We start from the raw sequence: 23,275 nt of genomic DNA, 5'->3' as shown, positions 1-23,275 counted from the left end.
CTTTCTCCACATCCCAGCCACAGTCATGTTTTTTTTCTTTTCTCTTCTTTTTTTTTCAAACAGAGGTTTGCTGTGTCACCCAGGCTGGTCTCCAATTCCTGGGCTCAAGTGATCCTCCCCCTTCAGCCTCCCAAAGTATTGGCATTACAGGCGTGACACCTGGCCCAGCCACAATAATTCTTTTAAAACAATCAATACACCCATACTGTTTCTCTGCTTAGAATCTTCTAGTGGAGCCTCAGCAATGAGTCTAGGCCCCTGGCCATGGCCTGTGTTGTTAGCTGCTGGGACAAACGGGCTGAGAAATGCTTCATCGCTGAGATGCAGTTTAATCTGGGTCTTCCTCACTGTGGTGCGAAGCAGGTGTCTCTTGCCAGTGGATAGCTTTCCTCCACACAGTGATTCAGGGACCCAGGCTCCAGCTGTTTTGTTCCCCTTCTGTATCCAGCCAGTGAAGGGGAAACAGAGGTTAGGGAGGGGCCCTCTCCCTCTTAGAAGCCTCAGTCCACCTCTGCTCACAATTGACTGCAAGGGGAGACTATGAAATAGTCTGTGTATCCAGGGAGGTCAGAAAATGGATTTGTAATGATTCACTGTGAGTCTCAGCAACAGTCTGTCCTTTTGGCAACCAGATACCAGTGGGTTCTTTCTTCTATCACACCCTCCCCCAGAGGGATGACCCCAAACCCCAACCGTCTCTGCCTGTGGCCCTGCACCTTCTGGAATATGCCATGCTCTCCGCCAGCACCATCCAGTGACCTCCAAGTAAAATCCAGTTCCTGCTCCCTCTGAACTGGCTGGGGGCAGTTGGTGCTCTCATTAGGGAAGGGGGAATAGGGATACCTGGCAGCCCCCACCCCACGATGGCAGAATGTGAGGGGCAGTGTTGTGAAGCCCCCTGTCCTACTCATGGAGGGATTTTCCAGCTCTGGTTTCTGGGAGGCACCTCCTCATCCAGTTTTCTCCTTGGCGACATCTGAGGTGGGGACAACATGGTTTTTGCAGCTCTTTTCCTGTCTGTCCAAGGGTCGAGGTCCAAGGCTCATTCTACAACACAGGCTTGTGGTGTGTCTTTGGCAATACAATTCCCTCCAGACTTTAGGGAGTTTTCCTTCCAGTAAGTTCCATGTGACCACACCCGAGGTACTTTTTTACCATCTTGTTCCAGCAGCTTTATTTCTTTGGTTCCTCATCTCACACGTCTGTCTCTGCTGTCTCTGTCTCTCTATTTACTGATACTGACCTTGAGAACACCTCCGTGCGACAAGACCACCCACTTCCTTTGAGCGCTGCTGCGGGACTAAGGCCTTTGTAGAGCTGAGAGCTTTTTTTTTTTTTCTTTTTGAGACAGAGTCTCTCTCTGTTACCCAGGCTGAAATGCAGTGGTGCAATCTCACTGCAACTTCTGCCTCCTGGATTTAAGCAATTCTCTGCCTCAGCCTCCCAAGTAGCTGGGATTACAGGCACGTGCCACCACGCCCGACTAAGTTTTTGTATTTTTTAGTAGAGACGGGGTCTCACCATCTTGGCCAGGCTGATCTTGAACTCCTGACCTCGTGATCCACCTGCCTCAGCCTCCCAAAGTGCTGGGATTACAGGTGTGAGCCACCGCACCCGGCCTGAGCTAAGAGCTTTCAAGAGCCTTTGCTATTTCAAACCTTTCATTTTTATTTCCTGCTATTTGAGATCCATTTACAGTTCACTTTTCCAACACTGCACGGCCTCAAACTGTTCATATTTCCATTTCTTCCTTTACACACTATTTATATTTTGCTTGAGTGCGTCTCTGTCTCACAATGCCTTACTATACACCAAAGGAATGACCAACATATATATATTTTTTTGAGACGGAGTCTTGCCCTGTCGCCCAGGCTGGAGTGCAGTGGTGCAATCTTGGCTCACTGCAGCCTCTGCTGGTTCAAGCGATTTTTCTGCCTCAGCCTCCTGAGTAGCTGGGACTGCAGGCACATGCCATTACACCCAGCTAATTTTTGTATTTTTAGTAGAGGTGGAGTTTCCACCATGTTGGCCAGGATGGTCTCAATCTCTTGACCTCGTGATCTTCCTGCCTCAGCCTCCCAAAGTGCTAGGATTACAGGTGTGAGCCACCGCGCCCGGCCCGATGTCCATTTCTATTGCAGCTTAGCCGTCTTCCTCTGGAGCTACAGGCCTACTTCTCCCCACTCTGCCCTCCACGCTATTGTAGGCTCCAGCTCCAACAAACATTTCACCCCTGCGTGATGTGCATCTCCCACTTTCCATTCTGTGACATCTGTTTCCATGTTCCTTGCTGCCTGTCCACTAAGCCACTGCTACGTGTTTTAGGTTTCAAGTTACGGCAGCACTGTATTTTGAAGTACTCATTAGTGCATACTATCTGCTGTAACAAATAGACCCCAAAATGCAGAATGATTAAAACACCACGGAGATGTATTTCTCACTCACATAAGTCAGAACACGTTCAAGCCAAAGAGCTCGTTAGTGGCATGTGGCTTTTCTCCTGAAAAGCTGAATGCAGTGATTCTGAAACCTGTGTTCTTTACAGTGAGTAGATTCACCCTTCCCAAGGCCTAATCACCAATGGTATTCAGCAGTGGATCGGGAAAGAGAGAGCCTGGGGAGCCCATATCCATGCTCCTTGCAGAATGCAGACCTCAGGCCCCACCTGCTATGTGGGTGGCAGGAGGCACAGCTCTGCGCCCATGAGTGAAAACCCACTGAACTGCTAACAATCTCTGCCGCACCTCAGGGCTCTCCATCCAGCCGTCCTACCTCTCCAGCCTCATCCCTGCCAGCCTCACTCATCTTAATTCAGTCCCTCAAGGATGGCATGACTCTCTCATCTCTAGGCCTTTCTTATGCTGGTTAGCCCTCCTGGAGCCTTCTCTCTCTCACTGTGCTAGTCATTCACCCAGCCATCCATCCATCCACTCATCCACCCAAGCATCTAACCACCCACTCATCCACCCATTCACTCATCCACCCATCCGCCCATCCACCCATCTGCCCATCCACCCATCCGCTCATCCACCCACTCACTCATCCATTTCTCCATCCATCCACCTACTCATCCACCCAGCCACTCATCCATCCACACCCATCCACCCCTTCATCCATTCGCCCATCCACACACCCACTCACTCACCTACCTATCCATCCATCCACCCATTCACTCATCCATCCACTCACCCATCCACCCACACATCCAGTCATTCACCCAACTATCCACTTATCCAGCCAGCCTCAACCCACACTCATCCACCCACTCATCCACTGATCCATCCACCTACTCATCCACCCAGCCATTTATCCACCCACACCTTCATCTATCCATCTATCCATCCACCCACCCACTCATCCACCCACTCATCTACCCATCCATCCACACACTCACCCACCTACCCATCCACCCACCCACTCATCCACCCATCCACCCACTCATCTACCCATCCATCCACACACTCACCCACCTACCCATCCATCCATCCACCCATTCACTCATCCACCCACTCACCCATCCACCCACACATCCACTCATTCACCCATCTATCAACTCATCCACCCAGCCAGCCATCCACCCACACTCATCCACCAATTCACCCACTCATCTACCCATCAGAGTCCACCATATCATCTACCCACTCACCCATCCACCCTTTCATCCATACCCTCTCTTTTATCCATCCATATATCCACCCACCCAGCCATTCATCCAACCACTCATCCATCCAATCATTGACTCACCCACCCACCCAGCATCCACCCACCTATCCACTAATTCGCCCACCCACTCATCCATTCATTCATCCACTTACCCACCCATCCATCCATCCATCCACCCACCCATCCATCCACCCACCTATCCACGCACCCATCCACACACCCATCCACACACCCATCCACTGATTTACCCACTCACTGATCCAACAAATGTTTTGAGCACTAAATGTGTACCAGGCACAGATCCAGATGCTGGGATACTGCAATGAACAAAACAACAAACCCCTGCCCTCATGGAGCTTGTATTCTAGCTGGGAGAGACAATGAATAGTAAACCAGATAAAATAAACAAATCACACATTGCTTAAGAAGAAATCAATAGGCCGGGCACGGTGGCTCATGCCTGTAATCCCAGCACTTTGGGAGGCTGAGGCGGGTGGATCATGAGGTACAGAGATGGAGACCATCCTGGTCAACAAGGTGAAACCCCGTCTCTACTAAAAATACAAAAATTAGCTGGGCATGGTGGTGCGTGCCTGTAGTCCCAGCTACTCAGGAGGCTGAGGCAGGAGAATTGCCTGAACCCAGAAGGCAGAGGTTGCGGTGAGCCGAGATGGTGCCATTGCACTCCAGTCTGGGTAACAACAGTGAAACCCTGTCTTAAAAATTAAAAAAAAAAGAAGAAATCAATGGTTGGAAACATATGGCAGGGTAAGGGGATCCGAAGTGGAGGGGGTAGCAATTTGGAATGTTGAGTAGGGGAGAAGTAAGAAAGAAGGCCTCATCCAGAAGGAGATCACCGGGCATGGACCTGAAGGAGGTGAAGGAGGGAGCCATGAGCATATCTGGGGAAAGAGAGCTCTGGGCAGAGGGCATAGCCTCTGAGATGAGGGCACCTTTGCAGGTATGAGGACCAGCAGCAGGCCTGCGTGGCTGGGGTGGAGTGAGAAAGGGGAAGAGTAGTGGGAGATGAGGCCAGAGTCCATGAGGCGTTGATCCCACGGGGCCTGCAGGCTGTGCCCCTTGCAAAGCTCTCTCATATTTCAGGCCGCAGTCCACACGTCTCTTTCAGGCCCCAGTCCATGTGTCCTTTCTTCAAGAGAGCCTTGCAGGTTCTCTGCATTGTGGCTGGGTGCATCGCCTGTGTGTGCACCAATAGCTGGTCACAGAGTTTCTTACTACGTGTGTACTTTCTCATCCCCCTCCCTTGAACTCTGGTCCTGGGAAGACAGAACCCCATCTGCCCGGGTCACCCTCACTGAGCATGGTACCGATGGCATCGAATCTCCAGAGGGCAGCAGCTCCACCTGAAAGGGATGCAGGTTCTGTCCTCATGGCTTGTTGGGAAGTTTAAATGAGATGACCCCTTTTTGTCTTGGATGGCAGATGAAACACTGAAACATTCGTACTCCCTGGTTTTTCTTTCCTAGATTCCAGAATGGCCAGGCAGAGGCTTATTCCTGCAGTCTCAGTGCCTTTCCACACCCCACGTGTGACCCCATCATCAAGTTTTCTCCTGAATCAGGACAACTTTCAGGAATAAACCTCTCGAGGATCTATTCAGCTCCTGGGTTCTACCCTCTCCCTAATTCAGAAAATAATAGAATCTCACCCAGCCAGACCTCCCAGATGACTCCATGTTTAATGACCTATGAGTGTTTCCTTCAACCCCAGGACAAGCGACCTTTTACTTTTAGCACTCCATCCATCCACTCGCTCATCTACCCACCCATCTAACACCGAATCATCTACCTACTCCCCATCCATTCTGGGTCTGCCTGGATGTTTTGCCTCAGCCTTGGTGTCAGTGAACTGGCATTATGTCATATGCCGCGTTACGTCATAGCTGAGTGTGAATATTTCTGCTTGCCCTGATTGTCTGTTGGTTGCAGAACTCTCCTCTGATCACCGAGAGGCTGGAAGCCTGCAAACTACATTTGCTAGAATCTTACCAGTGAGCTTCCGATTTGTTTCTGCCAGTAGGAAGCACTGATCAATTAGAAGGCAGTAATTGGACCTTCTAATTACTGGACCTGGGGGTGTTTTTAGTGGTGGCAGCATCAGTCATCAGCAGGGTGCATATCTGGGTCTTATGCAGCCAGCAAGGTTCTACTAAGAACCAGTAGTCCCATGACCTGGAGACACTCTGGGTGACGTCCATTCCTCCAGCCTTGATGTAAAAGCTTCCTGCCATTACCAATATTTAGGTAATCTCTCTCTCATTCCTCTCATTCTTCCAACAGTTTTTTTTTTTTTTTTAATGGAATATCGCTCTGATGTCCAAGCTGGAGTGCAATGGCACGATCTAGGCTCACTGCAATCTCCACCTCCTGGGTTCAAGTGATTTTCCTGCCTCGGCCTCCTCAGTAGCTGGGTTTACAAATGCCCACATCACACCCAGCTGATTTTTTCTGTATTTTTAGTAGAGATGGGGTTTTGCCATGTTGGTAGGCTGGTCTCGAACTCTTGACCTTGTGATCTGCCCACCTCGGCCTCCCAAAGTGCTGGGATTACTGGCGTGAGCCACTGCGCCCGGCCATCCAACAGTTTTCATAACCAGTTCCACTCTTCACTGACTGATAATGTCCTTGGTAGCGGGAATGACTTCCTAGAAATAGACCCTTAATGCTGGAAATTGGGATTGGTTATCTGCCTGGCTTGGGCTGGAATGCAGTCATGCCCTCATTGGCAGAGGGGACAAGATACCCTGGAAAATCACAGCATTCAGCGGCAAAACTAGTCCTTATAATATCACCTATTTTAAGTGCCTGGGGTGAAGGCAAAGCTTGAGAGACCAAATGGCTGCAGCCCTTCATTATGTCATGGGGACAGCTGGAGACTGGTGGCTTCTGACCACACCAGAGTCAGAAGTGACAAACCCAGCTCAAAACATGGACAGAAAACCAGAGAGCATCTTTGATAACGAGAAAAATCTCTTTAATATCATGTAGCTCTAAGACTGATACAACTGAAAACCCTAAATCTGACCCTGCAGGTTGCAGTTACGATGCAAGCTGAATTCACAGCCTCGCCAGAACTCTTACAGAACATTTAGGGCATTGATCTGGAAGGAGTGGGACCCTGAGAATCATAGGATATTTGGGTGGACTTCAGCAAATCCAAGAACCCTGAACTGAGGAAGAGCGGCGTGAGTATATGGTCAGGGGCTCCATGAATATTCCTGCTTACGACCCCGGCTTCACATGTGATCCAGCCTTCCCCACACCAGCCTGGCACTCCTGATTAGCTGCTCGCCTTATGGGTCGAGGCAGGACCTGCCACAACCATGCAATTGAGTGGCAAAGTTGCTGGAAGTTTTGTTTATTGCTTTCAAGGCCACCTGTCACCACAGGCAGATGTGAGAACTCTTATCACACAAGCTCCACGCCACCAAGAGGACCGGAGCTGAGCTGGATGCTGGGCCCTTGGATCAGCATGGGCTTTGGCCTGTGACCCCTGACTGAGCCTCAGTCCCATCCATCCAATGGGCCTAATAATGGGCATGTCTCAGGGCTGCTGTGAAAACGAAGCGGAGTAAGATTCCAACAGGCCTGGCTGTTTCTGTCCTTTCGGGCAGCCATGTAACCCCGAGTGGAAACGAGCTGTCCCTTCCCTCAGGAGCTGGGGCAGAATGAGATGTGGCCCTGGGCACAGCACACAATTTTCACTTGTTTTAGAAATATTGGCCCCAGCTTTCCCTGATGGGTATGTGTCAGCACGAGGTTGGGCCTCACCTCCCTGCACTGGACCGGGAATCCCAACCACAGCAACTTCTTACAGCACCGCGAATCTTATAGGTGGCATCACTACCCATTCCTAGGAAACCCCACAAAGCCAGGCTGCTTCAGAGCTGGGCTGTGGCCTCCGGGTGCATTTTATACCTGGTGGTGGTCGGGAACTGTGGTGTGGGGCCTGGGGTCCTGAGGTCACCGTTATCCTGCCGGAGGACCTCAGCCAAGCCCCAGTGCCACTCAGGGTCTTGCCCTCCAGTGAAGGCTGTGCTGGAGGACCAACTGAGAAGAGGCCAGACACCAGGGAGGTAAGTCTGCCTCCTCCTCCCCACCAGTTTAAGGCTGGGGCTGATGAGCAGGTTGCTTTGGGAGGAGGGACAGTGTGGGGACAGCACTACACACCAAGCCACACCTTTTATGGAAGCGTTCCTTTGAGACCAGTGGAGGAGCTTGCAGTGAGGAAGGGGGTGGTCCAGGAGCCAGCTGGGCCCACACCCTGCCACGGGCCTGAGGAGGGAAGGCACAAGTCACTGCCTATTTTAACCTGGCAAGAAAGAGAACCCCACAGGGTGAGGACAGGAGAGCAGCTCTGTGGGAGACCTCAACGCCCCCAAACACCCCCTGCCCCACCCTGGCTCTCACCCAGCTGCATAAACCAGCCCCATGTGGCAGCATCCTCACCAAGGACTCCCAGGTGACCCAGGACAGGGAGGGGTGAAGCTGCGCTGCCAGGCAGTGTAGCACCAGATGGGATGGGCTGGGGGCTCTGGGGTGGGGTGTCTATGGTGACCCAACCTGGGGAGATGTGGTTATTGCTCTGCTGGAGACCTCGGGCCAGGCCCCACAAAGTCCTGCCGGGCCCCTGGTGTGAGTCAGCAGTGCTTTAAGGCAGCCCAAGGCAAGGAGGCCCAGGTCGTAAGTGAGGGAGCTTGGATCAGGTCTCCTCAGAAAGGTTCCTGGGCACATGGCCTGTGCAGGCCTCCATGACCCCATGCCTCCTGGTTCAAGTATAAGCGTGTTGTGGGCTGGATAAATGCAGTCACCTGCTTGAACATGGGGGAGGAATCCGGTTGGAGCAGGAACAGGGTGGGCCAGGCCCATTCCCTCCTGGTCCTCAACATCCATGCTGCCCTCAGGGCCTCCTGTGAGGGCTCCCCGTGCTACCACTGCAGGGGATCTGCCTGTGGATGGCCTGGAGGCCACAGGGACAGCCCCAGCTCACTGAGGCCCCCCATGGTCGTGATGGAGTATGTGCTCAACCTTGGGGAGGGACATGCGGATAGAAAGGTGGCCCCCAGCCCAGCTGCCCCAGGACAGCAAGGGGAAGGCCCAGGCCTGGCTGCCCATCCTCTGTGCCTACAACCTGTTCTTTCCTTACACTCTGCCAGCAATGGGCCACCCCTAGCCTTGAAGGGGACTGAGAGCAGCTGAGCCCACCTCCTGCCAGCTGTGTCTCCCTGGAGGCCCAGTGCCTTCTCTGATATCTCACACAAACCCTTTGCAAACAGAGTTGACTTCCTGGAGACCAGGGCAGGAGCACATGCCACAGGGCAAGGGGCAGGGATGGGGGGGCTGCTCAGGATGGTGACCCCTACTGGTCCTCACTGTGACTCACGGCAGGGGTTTCAAGGAGACTGGGGCTTGGGGACCCCCATCTGCAGGGAGCACATGCAGATTTCCATGGTCCTGCGGCCTGGCAGGAAGGCCTGAGCTGCTGTGGTTGGAGAAGGAACGCGAGGTGTCTCAGTGCCAAGACTGGGGGTAGCAAGGAGGTGAATGGAAAACACAAACACAGGGCAGCCAGCGCCTGCGTGAGTCAGAGGGAGGAGTCACCATGGCAACCAGCGCCCCTGAATGGAGGAGGAAGGCATCAGGGTCCCGGGGTCCTGACCAACCTCTCCCTGTGCTGCCCAGAGCCCAGCCTGACACCACCAGAAGCCTGGTGGGGATGTGTCACCTCCAGGGATGTGGTGTTGACTGACAAATGTCTCAGCCCTAAGGGCCCCTGGCTACAGGGTGGCCCTCCAGCCCCCAGGGGAACAGGGCTGAATGTGACCCTTGTTAAAGCTGACACAAGAGGGCAGGACCTGAGCCAGCCCCAGGGGAAGCCAGAGTGCCCCAGAAGGGCTGGTCCCACCAAATCACACTGGTGTGTCTCCCAGGCTGCACCCAGGAAGGCTGGGTGGGGGAGGAGCCCGGGCTGGATGGGCAGCAGTGTGTGTCTGGCTATGCGCAGCCATGAAGGGACACTGCTGACTGGCAGTGCACAGAAATCCCTGCGGCTGCTATTTTTCTTCCTCTTTGATGCTGAGGGTGGTTTCTGGAGAACAGTTCGCCTCTCTCCAACCCTCAGCTCCAAGGCATCTCCTTGGAGAAGGCCCAGGCAGGTGGCAAAGGCCAGCAAGGGGTGGGACTGCAGCTGCTCAGGCCCCCTTGGAGCTGCTCCCAGCAGACAGGGGCATAGGGGACAGCAGCCCATGGGGACGGGGCCTTGGTATCCCACAGAACCTATACACAAGAGGCCAGAAAAAAATATGGGGGTAAAAAGGGGAGGAAAACACCCATGGGACCTGCCACCGGCCCACCCACAGGCTGCATCCTATGCATTTGTGTGTGTTCACAGGTGTGAATTGCACGTGTGGCTGAGCCTGGCCTAGCGCTCAGTCCTTTACTCTTCTGGTCTCTGTCAGGGAGAACTGGCCCTTTCTGGGGCCTGCCTGCACGAGGCCTGGGGTCTGAGAAAGGAAGAGGGCACTGCTGGTAACAGGCAGGGTCTGGCATTGCCACCCTCAGAAGCTGGCACATGAGGTTTCTTATTGCTCCTCGACTCCGGGGCGCACCCCTGTAACTTCCAGAAAGAACACAGGCCCGGGAGAGGTGGCAGCAGGGGTCTCGCCTTGGACCTCCTGATCTCTGAGTGGAGCCTGGTGGGTGGGATGCAGGCTGGCTCTAGCCCCGATGTGCTCCCCGCAGGCCTCCCAAGAAAGCTGCTGGTCTCTGCAGAGTGGGAGCTGTGGGGACTACCCGGCCTCCTCTCCGCCTAGGTGACCGGGTCACTGCCCAGCATTGGTCAGCCGCCTCCAGAAATCTGGATATGGGGCACAGAAAAGTGTTCTTACAAAAATAACTCTGAGTCTGTTCCCAGTGGGAGCAGGTTCCTGAGAGCACGATGAAGGGTCCGGCAGGGAGCGCTCCCGCCTGCGGGCCAGGGTTACGGCTGCAGGCGCTCCAGGTACTGTGGCAGGGGGTTCTCCTTGACGTACTTCTGGATGTACCAGCAGGTGAGATGGGCCTTCAGGTCCTCCTCCACCACGAAGTCCAGGGCGGCCTGGGAGCAGCGGGGCAGAGAGGAGAGTGGTCAGGGCCTGCAGCTGGCACCGCGAGGTGGCATCATCTGCTCCCTCCCCAGGCCCCGGCTCCCAGACTGCCCTCCCACTTTGCCCAGGTCAGTCACTCTTGAGTTTCAGCCTCATCTGGGATGATCCCCAGACTGGCCCAGTGCACATGGAAAAAAACACATTACCTCTCCCCAGGGAGGCATAAGCCCCGTGCCCCAGGCAGCACGGAAGGCAAAGGTTGCCATTCTCCTGGCAGGGTGGGGGTATAGGAGGGGAAGCCAGCAGAGGGCCCAGCTAAGTCCCAGCAGCGGCCCTCAGGGGACTGACAGTCATTCTCTGCTCTGGCTGGAACTTCCCTCATTAAGCCCAAATCTGCTCTCCAGGTAGCCTGGTGTTTGGGATGTGGTGAGGATGAAGGGGTTGGGGCCAGAATGGGTGGGAGCCAATGTACCGAACAGTCATCCATCAGTTCCACAAGCCCGACTGAGCACTTACTACAGGCCAGGCCTGGGGCCCCAGGGCAGAATCAGGCTCCCGTGAAGCATGTGCCACACAGGAGGTGTGCGGGGACCCTGGAGACTCAGCCACGCCAGGGGCTTGCAGAACAGGAGCCCGGGCCCAAAAAGGCTGCTACCAGCCCCGAGAGGAGCCAGGGCCAAGAGCAGGCTGGACTGGCTACCTGGGCCACCATCTCCTCTGACAGCAGGTGGCGGCCCCCATGCCCCACCACCACCTGGCCCTGCCGCCTGCCTGCCCTACCTTGGCAAGGTGCTTGGCAATGCCACGCCCACGGTAGGCATCTGGGACCTCGGTGTGCTGCAGGTCCACGATCCGCTTGCCCACATACTCATAGAGTAGGACGGCCCGGTCATGACATCCTGGGGATTGTGGAGACAGGTAAGCCTATGGAGACGCCTATCCCAGCAAACTCAGGCGCAGAGGCTGGGGTGGAGAGACAGGCATTTGGAGCCATTCAACTGCTACAGCTGAATCCTGAGTAACCTCTCAGTGCCTCAGTTTCCTCATCCATAAAGTGGGGCTATAACAAAATGTCCTTCAAAGGATGGTTTAGAGGACTGAATGAGCTAACCTCTGTGACATGCTGAGAGCGGTGCCTGGAACACTCAAGCCCCATGTGAACCTTTGCTACTGTGTCAGTCCCAGCACCCAGGGCCCTGCCACCTGCTCTGTACCCCGGCTCTCTGCATCCACACCCTACCACAGCCCTGGATCTGGGAGTCCCAGGACACAGAACAGCGTTCAGCAAATCTGCCACGAAGGCAGAGCAGAGACAAGAGAGGCAGTGCTGCACCACGCATCAGGGTCACCTGCCAGACCCTGCCAGAGACGCAGCGGGCAAGATCAGAGGCCTGTTGGCAGAGTCCATGAGAAACAGACACTGGACACGGGAGGCAACGGCAAACAGGCCTTCACACTCCACCAGGTCTGCAGCTCACCAGCCCACTCCAAACTCCTGCTGGGCAAACAATTAACTCAAGTTCTTCCAACCAGTTTTTAGTGTCTCATCTTTCTGTCCACTTACTCAGCCATCCATCAGCCCACCCACCCATCCACCACATATTTACTGAGCCCCAGGTACTGTTTCAGATGCTGGGAATGCAGCAACGAACAAGCCAGGCAAGGAGTCCCGCCCTCGTGAAACTAAACGGGAGAAAGGGAATAGACATGAAAAGCAAGTGGATGTGTAGGATGCCAGGGAATGGGGGCAGGCGGAGACAGGGGGAGAGGGCACAACCAGCGCAAAGGCTCTGAAACAGGAGTGGGCCTGAATGAGGGGCAGCTGGAGTGGAGTGGTGAGGGGAAGGGTGGAGGTGATCGATGTGGGGCAGGGAGGTGATAGGGCAGGTCCCACAGAGCCTCCTAAGCCATCTGAGCTGGGGGCCACTGGAAGGCTGTCAGCAAAAGGACGGATGCGATTCATGACTGCACAGGATCCTGCTGCCACTGCAGAGAGAAATGATGGGGGGCAGGGAGCCCTGAGGGTGAAGATGGGGCACAGACCAGGGTGGGGCGGCAGAGCTGTGTGGAGTGGGGTTTTGACTGGATGGGGTTTCAAAGCTCAGCCAGCAGGATTTGCTGATGGCTCAGATGTGGTCGAGCGGGGAAGTCGAGCAGGGAAAGGGGAGTCTAGGACTATATCACGGTTTCCAGCTTCAGGGAGCTCCAAGTGTGTAAAGGAAATGAACAAGCTGGGTGGGGCCTTAGGGAGGCCCCTCCGAGGAGGGAAAGTGTGCGGGGCACGGCCGGGGCACAGAGCCCCAGGTGGGAAACTCATCATGCTGGACCTGAAAGATGCTCATCACCATGCGTCTTTCTCCACTCTCTAAGAGCCCACCGTGTTTCCTGTGTTTTAGCTTCAAAATCCCAGAGAATCTGCCCTAAAGCCTGTGCTGGGTGACAGGAGAGGAAGAGGTCCAACCACTTGTCCAGGGTCACGGGAACCAGGGCCAACAGCAGCAAGGAGGCTTTCTGCCCCTCAGTCTCTCCTTTGATTCTCCCCAAGCCTCAGGAGAATGGCTACAATTCATGTCCCCATTTCCAGATGAGGAACTACTGAGAGCCGGGGATCCAAGTCACACACAGGTCAAGAGGACACTGGAGCTCAGGCCTAACGGCCTGAGTCACAGCCACTCCTTCTGCTCCAGCGATGCACCTGCTACATCCTGTGCTGCCATTGCCTAGGTACTGCCCTCTGCCCAATGCCCTTTCCCCGTTCCCGCCAGGCTCAGCTGAGGGTTCCCCAGCCCCACTCTGCTCAGGCCTGCAGCCCCCACCCACCCCCCTGGCCCTGCTGCCTTCTCCTGGTGAGCCTAAATGTCCTTCTGTGGGCTGTGCCCGCCACCCTGTCCAAGGCCCAGCTGTGGCCACTGCCGCCTGTCCTGGCTACACAGCAAGGGACGTGGTTCTTGGCTCCCCACCTACTGGGGTTAATTCAACTCATCCAGGACAGGCAAGCAGAGAGCGGGAGGCTATTTTGGGACTGACCTGGTCACCAACAGAGCTGCCTACCTACCCTGGCCATTTAATTACCCCAGGCTCACTGAGGGTCTACTATGTCCTAGTAGGGTTTGGGCTGCAGGACAGGCAGCAGTGAACAAAACCCATGACACTCTTCCTCATGGAGATCTTTTTTTTTTTGAGACAGAGTCTGATTCTGTGCCCAGTCTGGAGTGCAATGGTGCAATCTTAGTTCACTGCAACCTCCGCCTCCCAGGTTCAAGTGATTCTCCTGCCTCAGCTTTCCGAGTAGCTGGGATTATAGGTGCCTGCCACCACACCTGGCTACTTTTTTTATTGTTAGTAGAGAAAGGTTTCACCATGCTGGTCAGGCTGGCCTTGAACTCCCAACCTCAGGCGATCCACCTGCCTAGGCCCCCCAAAGTACTGGGATTACAGGAGCGAGCCACTGCGCCCAGCCCGGCATGGGCATCTTATCTACTTATTACACAATAATATCATTATAAATAATACAGGGGCTGGGCATGGTGGCTCGTGCCTGTAATCCCAGTACTTTAGGAGGCAGAAGGAGGATCGCATGAGCCCAAGAGCTCAAGACCACCCTGGGCAACATGGTGACCCAGTCTCTACAAAAATAAAAATAAAAAAGTTGGCCAGGCGTGGTGGCTCACTCCTGTAATCCCAGCACTTTGGGAGGCCGAGGCGGGTAGATCACCTGAGGTCAGGAGTTTGAGACCAGCCTGGCCAACATGGTGAAATCCCATTTCTACTAAAATACAAAAATTAGCTGGGCGTGGTAGCAGGTGCTTGTAATCCCAGCTACCTGAAAGGCTGAGGCAGGAGAATCACTTGAACCCGGGGGCAGAGGTTGCAGTGAGCCAAGACCACACCATTGCACTCCAGCCTGGGCTACAAGAGCAAAACTCCATCTCTAAAAAAAAAATAAATAAAAAATAAAGAGCCGGGCACGGTGGCTCACGCCTGTAATCCCAGCACTTTGGGAGGCCAAGGCAGGTAGATCATGACGTCAAGAGATCGAGACCATCCTGGTCAACAGGGTGAAACCCCGTCTCTACTAAAAATACAAAAATTAGCTGGGCATGGTGGCACATGCCTGTAGTCCCAGCTACTCAGGAGGCTGAGGCAGGAGAATTGCCTGAACCCAGGAGGCGGAGGTTGCGGTGAGCTGAGATCGTGCCATTGCACTCCAGCCTGGGCAACGAGAGCGAAACTCTCAAAAAAAAAAAAAAGAAAAGAAAAAGAAAAAAAAAGCAAAGTTAGCTGAGCATGGTGCTATGTGCCCAGCTATTTGGGAGGCTGAGGCAGGAGGATCACTTGAACTCAGGTGTTCGAGGCTGCAGCGAGACATGATTGTATCACTGCACTCTAGCCTGGGTGACAGAGCGAGACCCCATCTCTAAATAAATACATACATCAATGTGGGCACACAGGTGACAAGCTGACACATGCCAAGGATCACCACACATCAGAAGAGGGGTGGGTGGGGAGAGGCAGGGCTGCCACCGTAAAGAGGGCATACAGGGACCCCATAGGACACATGAGGTATGAGCTGTCCACTGGCGAGAATAGCAAGTGCAAAGGCCCTCGGGTAGGAAGTTGCTGAGGCAGGAGAATTGCTTGAACCCAGGAGGCGGAGGTTGTAGTGAGCTGAGATCATGCCACTGAACTCCAGCCTGGGCGAGCAGGGAGGTGAACACAAGAAGCCTGGCAAGCTCATTAGTGTTCCTCTGTGCACGCCCTGATCAGCGTTTCTGGAGTAGCCACCTGGGCCATGGATGGGCCTGACCCTGGGAGGCCTCAGAACTTCTCTGCTTCCCGTTGGCTCTCAGTGGTCACACAACTCAGCCACTACCATATTCCAGGTACCCAGTTCTGGGTAGATACCCAAGAAATATCTGCCCAACTAAAACAACTGCTGTTCTGTCTCTGCCAGTAACACACTGGGGCCCTGCGGCAGACCTGCGGACAACTGGCTGGACCAGCATGCTGGCCTTCCCACAGCTGGGCCTGCGCCTCAGGCCGTGGCTCCCCAGAGACAACAGGACAGGAATGGTGGTGGCCCAAGTGTGTGCAGCCCCAGCACGGGGCAGGCTCATGCTCTGCTCTCTCCACACGGCTATCCTCACGACCATCCCACTAAACAGGTAGGATTCCCACAGCCCCGTGTAAACAGATGGGGAAACTGAGGCCCAGGAGGGAGGAGGGTGGTGCTGATCATCTCAGGAAAGGTGAGGTCTCTGGGGCAGAGAGGTGTCAGGACTGGCCTATGATCACCTTAGGCTAACGTTTGGGCTCACCTGGAATGAGAGTCACAGGGGTGCATGGAGTTGACTGGGAATTGGGCTGAGTCAAAGGAGACTCTTCAGGCTGAAAGGGGAACAGAGGGCATCTGGGGTGGCCAGGATGGTGGAAGGGCTGCATATGTGGAAAAGACTGTTTAAAGGGACACCCTACATGGGCCAGATCACATGGCACTGCGCTGGCGAGGAGCCGGGCTCCTGGGTAGCAACCTCAGGGCACCTGACCAGGGCCTGAACCCCACCTTGGATGGCCTTCAGAGGCCCCCCCCAAGTCACAAGTGTCTACACCCGCGACATGGCCAGCAAATGCAATCCCAGTCCTTGCACTTAACTCCTCGTCCTGCCCCAAACCTGCTTGGAGATCCCAGAAAATGCCCAAGTCCCCAAAGCTTGAGCCAAGGTCCTTGGCTCCTTCTCACCTTGCATTTCTCATCTGACCTGACCCTTGGCAGGGCGGTAGCCACAGCTTTCCGAAAGTGCCTGGGGTCCAGCTGCCTCTCTGGCCTCCCTGCCTTGGTGGCTATGTCCCTGCCCACCACCTTTCTGCCCAAGGCCTCCAGGGGCCCTTCCTCCTCATTCCAGATGAGCCCAAACATCATCTGCCCAGAGGCCTCCCCTGGCTGCCCACAGCCCACATGATGGGACAGCAGGACACCAGGGCAGCACTGTTAGCCACGCTCTCGCTTCTGGGCACTGTGGATCCTGCTGTCTCAGCTCACAGTGACACAGGCACAGCCTCCCCCTTCTGGGCTAGACTCTAAGAGCTGCCCTGAGAGCTCCAGACCTCAGACTAGCACAGGGGTCAGTACTTGTCACGTGGGAGCCACAGGAGCAAGCCTAGGGCAGGGCAGGGCCCTCAGTTCCAGTCTCAACCCTGCCAGGTGATCTCAGGCCAGTCCTGACACCTTTCTGCCCCAGAGACCTCACCTGTCCCAGGATGATCACCCACCACCCTCTTCCCTCCTGGGCCTGACAACCCCACCAACATCATGGACTGTGACTGGTCTGAGAAAAGTTAAAGCTACTCTGCTCGTGGGGGACCCATCCCTGGGTCTCTGCACCCCCATGCTCTCTCTGCCCCTCCCCAAAGGGGTCCTAGGAAGTCATCGGGGAAGTGATAACGGAGAAAGACCAAAGCTTGCAGGTCAGGAAGAGAGGCAGGACCTCTGGGAGATGTGGAGTCTGCAGAAGGTGTTGACCTCTGCTTTCTCCACTCAGCCCACACCAACCCCTCAAGGAGAGCTGGCTGATCAAAACGCCAATGTACAGATGAGGAAACTGAGACAGACAAGAGGGAGAACGCAGGCTCCCGGAGCCGTGGCACTGAACAAGGACAAGTAGACACCCTGGCTGGCTTTTCCAGCACTCCATAAGCATGGTCTGGATCAGGGACGGGCCACATGTTGATGGCTCACTGGTGAGTGAAGCAGGGGGGACTGTGGGCCTGGAGAAGCTCAACCATAGGTCCTTCCCCTCCCCACAGGACCCTGGTCCAGCCCAGCCCAACTCAGCCAGGGTTCTCATATATACTGGGACTGTGATCTGAGCACCCTGCAAGACCTGAGGCTGCGGTCTCAGCTCCACTGCATCCAGGGTGCTGAGGGAGGCCAGAGGCAGCAGCTGACTCTCTGGGGCCTCAGTCCACCTGTCTGCAAAATGGGGCTTAGGGAGGATGCAGGAAGTTCCAGGGTTCTGCAACCCTCAACTGACCCTTGCCTTGCAGCAGGTGGGATACTCAGCCCTGCCTGTGAAGGAGAGAGGGAAGGCCGAGGAAGGGGCTGCCTGGGAGGTGAGGGTCTCTTCCAGCTGCCTCCAACCTTCAAAAATCATCCTCAGGGGCCGGGCACGGTGGCTCACGCCTGTAATCCCAGCACTTTGGGAGGCTGAGGCGGGTGGATCACGAGGTCAAGAGATCGAGACCATCCTGGTCAACATGGTGAAACCCTGTCTCTACTAAAAATACAAAAAATTAGCTGGGCACGGTTATGCGTGCCTGTAATCCCAGCTACTCAGGAGGCTGAGGCAAGAGAATTGCCTGAACCCAGGAGGAGGAGGTTGTGGTGAGCCGAGATCGCGCCATTGCACTCCAGCCTGGGTAACAAGAGCAAAACTCCGTCTCAAAAAAAAAAGACAAAACCATCCTCAGATGGAGGCTAGGGGCTTGATTCTGGCTTAGCTGCCTACAGGCTGTGTACCTTAGTTTCCCCATCTACAAAGTGACGACAAGCTTGCATTTCAGAACTGGGATGTGGGATCAGACAAGCCTGAGCTTAAGCCATCCCTTATCACCCATCAGCAAGTCCCAGCCATGCTTCCTTCCACCTCTGTTCAGAATCTGGATGTTTTGCCCACACCTGTTTGCATCGCCTGCACTAGTAAAGCAGCCACCTCCCTACTCTGTCCTGGCCCCCAGAATTTGCTCCCCTTAGAGCAGCCAGAGGGAGCTGGTGCATCCCCTCCGTCCTCCACCAGGACCCTCCTGGGTGCCTCAGAGTCAAAGCCAAGCCCACAGGACGCTGGCTTCCAGGCCACCCGCCCCAGAGCCTTTGCTCTTGCTGTTCCCTCCACTTGAACACTTTTCCCTGTTGTAACTCCATCTCTTGCCCCTCCAGGTCTTCACTTAAATGCCACCCTCCAGGGAGAGGCCTTCCTTAACATATGATTCGAAACAGCAGCCCTGCCCCCATGCAGCCTCCCCTCTGGCCGCTGTTTCACCTTTCATGAGAGCCCTTGTTTTCTAGGACATGTTAAAACTGACTCAATTTCTTGTCCATCTCCCCCTCTAAACTGTCAGCCCCACGAGATCCCAACACCTTTAGGTTGGCACATGTAGGCACTCAATGAAGACTTATGGGGTGAATCTCAGCGTTTCTACCTCTGGGGTGCGAGACTTTGGGCAGTCCTTTCACTTCCCCATGCCTCAGTCTCCCCAGCTGTATACGGGCAATGCAGTTTTCCCTCTCCGTGTGCTGTGTGGCTATGGAATAGTGATTCAAGGTGCACACGGCCTCTTAGAAGACTGTAAGTGCTTCATCAGCGAAGCTGCCCAAACGTTTTCCCTCATTCAGAACCAGAGTTTGCAGGAACAGAATCAATCTAGCTCTGCCACGTGGACAGCCCAGGCACACTCTTGCAGCAGGAGCCCAGGACTACCTGAGCCCTCAGCCTCAGGGTTCGTATCTCTCAGTGGGCACAACAGTGCCATCCTCCAGGTTTGCCTTACAGGTCGGGAATGATACCACAGCCTGTTCCCCTCCCCGGCTCAGGGAGGCCCTGGCCTAGACTCAGACAACCTCTCTCTGGCCCTAACACACACACCCAAACCCAAACCCAGTATGGCCTGGAGGCCCAGAGGAGGCCCTCCTTGTGCTGCACAGCCTCTCCCTTGGGGGGGCCTCTGGCCTCCTTCTTCTTTCTCCCCTGGGCTTGGCTGGGGGGATCCCCAGCCACGTCTGTAGTCAGCCATCTGGGCAGTAAGTTCCAGAAGGGGGCAAGTTTTGAAACATGGCTGGGCATGTCCAGCTCTGACCACCGCCAGCTCTGGAGGGCTGTCCTTTGGCAGTACCCACTTGGAAGAGAAAGAAAAAAAAAAAACCAAACATTTCCCCTCTTCTTTCTGTCCCTGAGTGTAATAATGGGCTTCCTGAGTCCCCAAGGGAACCAGAGGCTGCTCTGGAACCTCAGAAAACAGGATTTGAAAGCCATGAGGCCTCTCTCCCTGACTGGCCAGGGCCCGGGTGTCACGGCCAGCTGAGCCCGCTGGCACCACAGCAGTAGCAGCCTCTGCCTGTTGGTGTAGGGTCCGCTGGGCCGATGCCGAAGTTCTGGCTGATGCAGGGCAATCACTTCCTGAGGTCCCTAGCCTCTGCTTACACATCTGTAACATGGGGTGGGTGTCACAAAAGTGTCAGGATACCGTGACGGCCCCATCCACGAGGCTGTAGTGGGGCCTGGCTCGACACTCAGTACCTTCCAAATGGTATCAAGAGATCTGGCAGAGGCCCCTCCTGGCTGAAGCCACGTGCCGGTCGCAAGAGCCCCACGGTTCAGGGAGTCAGACCAGTCAGGATGCCATCCCAGCTCTGCCCCAACTCTTGGCCTGACCTCTGGCAAGCCCTTCCCTTTCCTGCCCTTCCACCTTCCCTTCTTGAAAACGGGCATGGTGGCTCTAAGGGCCGGTCCAGCTTGGACATTCCCACCGGGGCGGGCTAGGCCCGCCTTTACCCACTGTGGGTAAAGGCCCTCATTTTTGTAGTTCTATTTTCTACCCGTCTGACCTCCTGGGGGATGGGCTAATCCAAACTTCTCTACACTAAAGGAAGACTTGACCTTGCTCTCTGGCTTCATGAATCTCGATCGGCCCACGTTTACCAGCACTTACTAGTCCCCCACGAGCTGGTCTGATCCTTTCCATTTGTTACAGTGTTTCATCCTTACAACTACCCAATGGGGTGTGCACTGGTGCTATTCTCACTGCAGAGAGGGAGAAACTGAGGCACACAGAAGTGACGCAAATGGCAAGTCCCAGAGCCGCTTAAGTCTGATAATGAGAGCCATTCGCCCCCCCACCCGCCACAGGACCCAAAGCCCCTTTCGCGGTCGGCCCCAGGTCCGCAGAGAGGATTCTTCCAATCTCCCCAATGTAGAAAGACTAAGGGTACCGGGGCAGCAAGAAGCCATATGACACCCATGGAAGGGGACAGGTGACGGCTGAACAGCTTTCCAGGATCTCAAACAGCAGCTCTCAGTGGGTGCCCAACAGCGGTGAACAACTGGGTACGGGTCCCCTGCGGCTGAGACGGGGGACCCGCGCTGTCCCAGCTCCTGTCTCTGCTTTTCCAGGGGCCCGTCCGCCCTGGGCCCTGCTATCAGGGGAAGTCCGCCCTTGCCCAGCCCGTCCCGCCCCCACCTGGCTCAGAGCGCAACCCGGCCTGCGCACAGAGCTCCGGCCGCCCTGGACGACCCCGCGGCGCGCGCTCGCAACAGCCCTCCCAGGCGGCGGGCCGGGGCCGGGTCGGGGGCGCGCGGGGGACTGGCGCCCAGCTAGGGGGCGGCCCCGGCGGGCCCCGCTCGCTCGCACACAAAAGGTGGGGGCGGGCCGGGGCAGCGTTACCGTTGAGCCGGACGGTGAACTGGCGGCGCCGGCGGTCGTGCTCCACGCGGATGGGGCAGCCCTGCTCCAGCGCGCCCAGCGACACGGCGGCCGCCGAGTGCGCCATCTGCGCGCGCGGCTGCGGAGCGGGGACCCGGGTGGCGCCGGCTGGGGCCTGGGCGCGCTGGGAGGGCTCGGGCGCGCGGCGGGGCTCGGACGCGGACGCGGGCGCGGGCGGCGGGCAGTGGGCTGGTTCGGGCCTGGGAAACCGCAGGCAGCGGCGCTGAAACTGACACTCGGCGGCTGCGGCAGCAACAAAAAGGAGGGGGGTGGCCAGAAAATCAGCTGTGAGGTCACGTGCAGCGCGCAGCCAGTGGGCGCGCGGCCTTTTTGCTTTGATACATTCCAGTCAGCTCTTAAAGAGGCCGCGCTGGCGGCGTTCAGCTCGCAGCCCCAAACAAAACAACACGGGCCGCGGCCGCGCCGAGCTACTTTTCCCTCTTGCGTTTGTCCCACGTGCAACTTTGGGGCCACCACAAGGACCCTTCTAAAAAAGACGTAACAACCTGTATGGAAATTCTAATCGTCCCCAAGGCAGTCACCATTTGTTTCTTTTTCTTTTCTATTTTTGAGACGGAGTTTCGCTCTTGTTACTCAGGCTGGAGTGCAATGACGCGATCTCGGCTCACTGCAACCTCCGCCTCCTGGGTTCAAGCAATTCTCCTGCCTTACCCTCCTGAGTAGCTGGGACTACAGGTATGCGCCACCATGCCCAGTTAATGTTTGTATTTTTAGTAGAGACGGGGTTTCACCATGTGGACCAGGATGGTCTTGATCTCTTGACCTCGTGGTCCACCCGCCTCGGCCTCCCAAAGTGCTGGAATTACAGGCGTGAGCCACCGCGCCCGGCCGACAGTCACCATTTATTAAGCACTTGCCGTGTGCACGACCTGTGTATGGCAAAGCCCTGGCGCGCAGAAAGCGCTCAGTGAACACTGCGCTGAGATGCATCGCTACAGCCTGAGCAGTAGATATGCTTCACTCCATTTTACAGATGAGCAAATATTTAAGGCGGTGAAAGACATGCATAAGTTCTCATGCAGCTGGAGCCCTGGGGCAATTCGTGCTAGGAGTGCGCACCCACCCATGTTTACACCCACCCATATGCGCGGCCTGGGCTACTGGGGAGGAATTGTCCCTTGAAACCTTGTTTGGGATAGGAGTCAAATGCCCTCTCCCAAAGAGGCAGAAATGTAGGCAGAGGCCTTGGGGATCCTTGCATCCAGTCTAAAGATGGAGAAGCTCAGTCCCAGACAGGGGCAGGGACTTGCTTGAAGACACTCAGGACTCTTGGGGCTCAGACTTCTTTGAAAGGCAAAGTAATTAGGCTCCACAAGGTTCAACCTCACATCCAAGCCCTCCCCTCTTGCTCATACCTGAAGCTGCACGCTTGCTGTCCATAGTTGTGCAGTGAATCACACAGGTTACTTTTTTAATTTTTGTAACACGGAGTCTCACCTTGTCGCCCAGGCTGGAGTACAGTGGCGCGATCTCGGCTCACTGCAGCCTCTGTCTCCCAGGTTCAAGCTATTCTCCTGCCTCAGCCTCTCAAGTAGCTGGGACGACAGGCCTGTGCCACCACGCCCGGCTAATTTTTGTGTTTTTTAGTAGAGACGGGGTTTCGTCATGTTGGCCAGGCTGGTTTAGAACTTCCAAAGTCAGGGCCAGGTGCAGTGGCTCACGCCTATAATCCTAGCACTTTGGGAGGCTGAGGTGAGTGGATCACAAAGTCAGGAGTTTGAGACCAGCCTGACCAACATGGTGAAATCCCATCTCTATTAAATGAATAAATAAATAAACAAATTAAAAAAAAAAAAACCCAGGCGCGGTGGCTCACGCCTGTAATCCCAGCACTTTGGGAGGCCGAGGCGGGTGGATCACAAGGTCAAGAGATCAAGACCATCCTGGTCAACATGGTGAAACCCCGTCTCTACTAAAAATACATAAAATTAGCTGCGAATGGTGGCGCGTACCTGTAATCCCAGCTACTCAGGAGGCTGAGGCAGGAGAATTGCCTGAACCCAGGAGATGGAG

The 23,275-nt window shown here is 55.4% G+C and overlaps 1 protein-coding gene across 1 annotated transcript; it reads right to left on the bottom strand.

Moving 5' to 3' along the window:
• Positions 1-6,635: 6,635 nt before the first annotated feature.
• On the bottom strand, positions 6,636-21,506 carry NATD1 (N-acetyltransferase domain containing 1). The gene is made up of 3 exons (XM_002763964.6): positions 21,203-21,506; positions 11,549-11,667; positions 6,636-10,779 (listed from the first exon to the last, which is right to left on the bottom strand). The coding sequence occupies exons 1-3, from the start codon at positions 21,306-21,308 to the stop codon at positions 10,663-10,665; spliced, it is 342 nt and encodes a 113-aa protein (XP_002764010.1). The 5' UTR covers positions 21,309-21,506; the 3' UTR covers positions 6,636-10,662.
• Between the last annotated feature and the right edge of the window lie 1,769 nt (positions 21,507-23,275).

This window comes from Callithrix jacchus, chromosome 5 (genome assembly GCF_049354715.1).
Source record: "Callithrix jacchus isolate 240 chromosome 5, calJac240_pri, whole genome shotgun sequence".
NCBI classification, from domain to species: Eukaryota; Metazoa; Chordata; class Mammalia; order Primates; family Cebidae; genus Callithrix; species Callithrix jacchus.
This window is presented reverse-complemented; position numbering and strand designations above follow the sequence as displayed.

Bases quoted from the DNA above. Each gene is read 5' to 3' on its own strand.
- NATD1 (XM_002763964.6), bottom strand. From the start codon at position 21,308: ATGGCGCACTCGGCGGCCGCCGTGTCGCTGGGCGCGCTGGAGCAGGGC. The intron at 11,668-21,202 runs GTAACGCTGCCC...CACAATCCCCAG, and splicing joins GTTCACCGTCCGGCTCAACG to GATGTCATGACCGGGCCGTC. The intron at 10,780-11,548 runs GTAGGGCAGGCA...CGCTGCTCCCAG, and splicing joins TTGCCAAGCACCTTGCCAAG to GCCGCCCTGGACTTCGTGGT.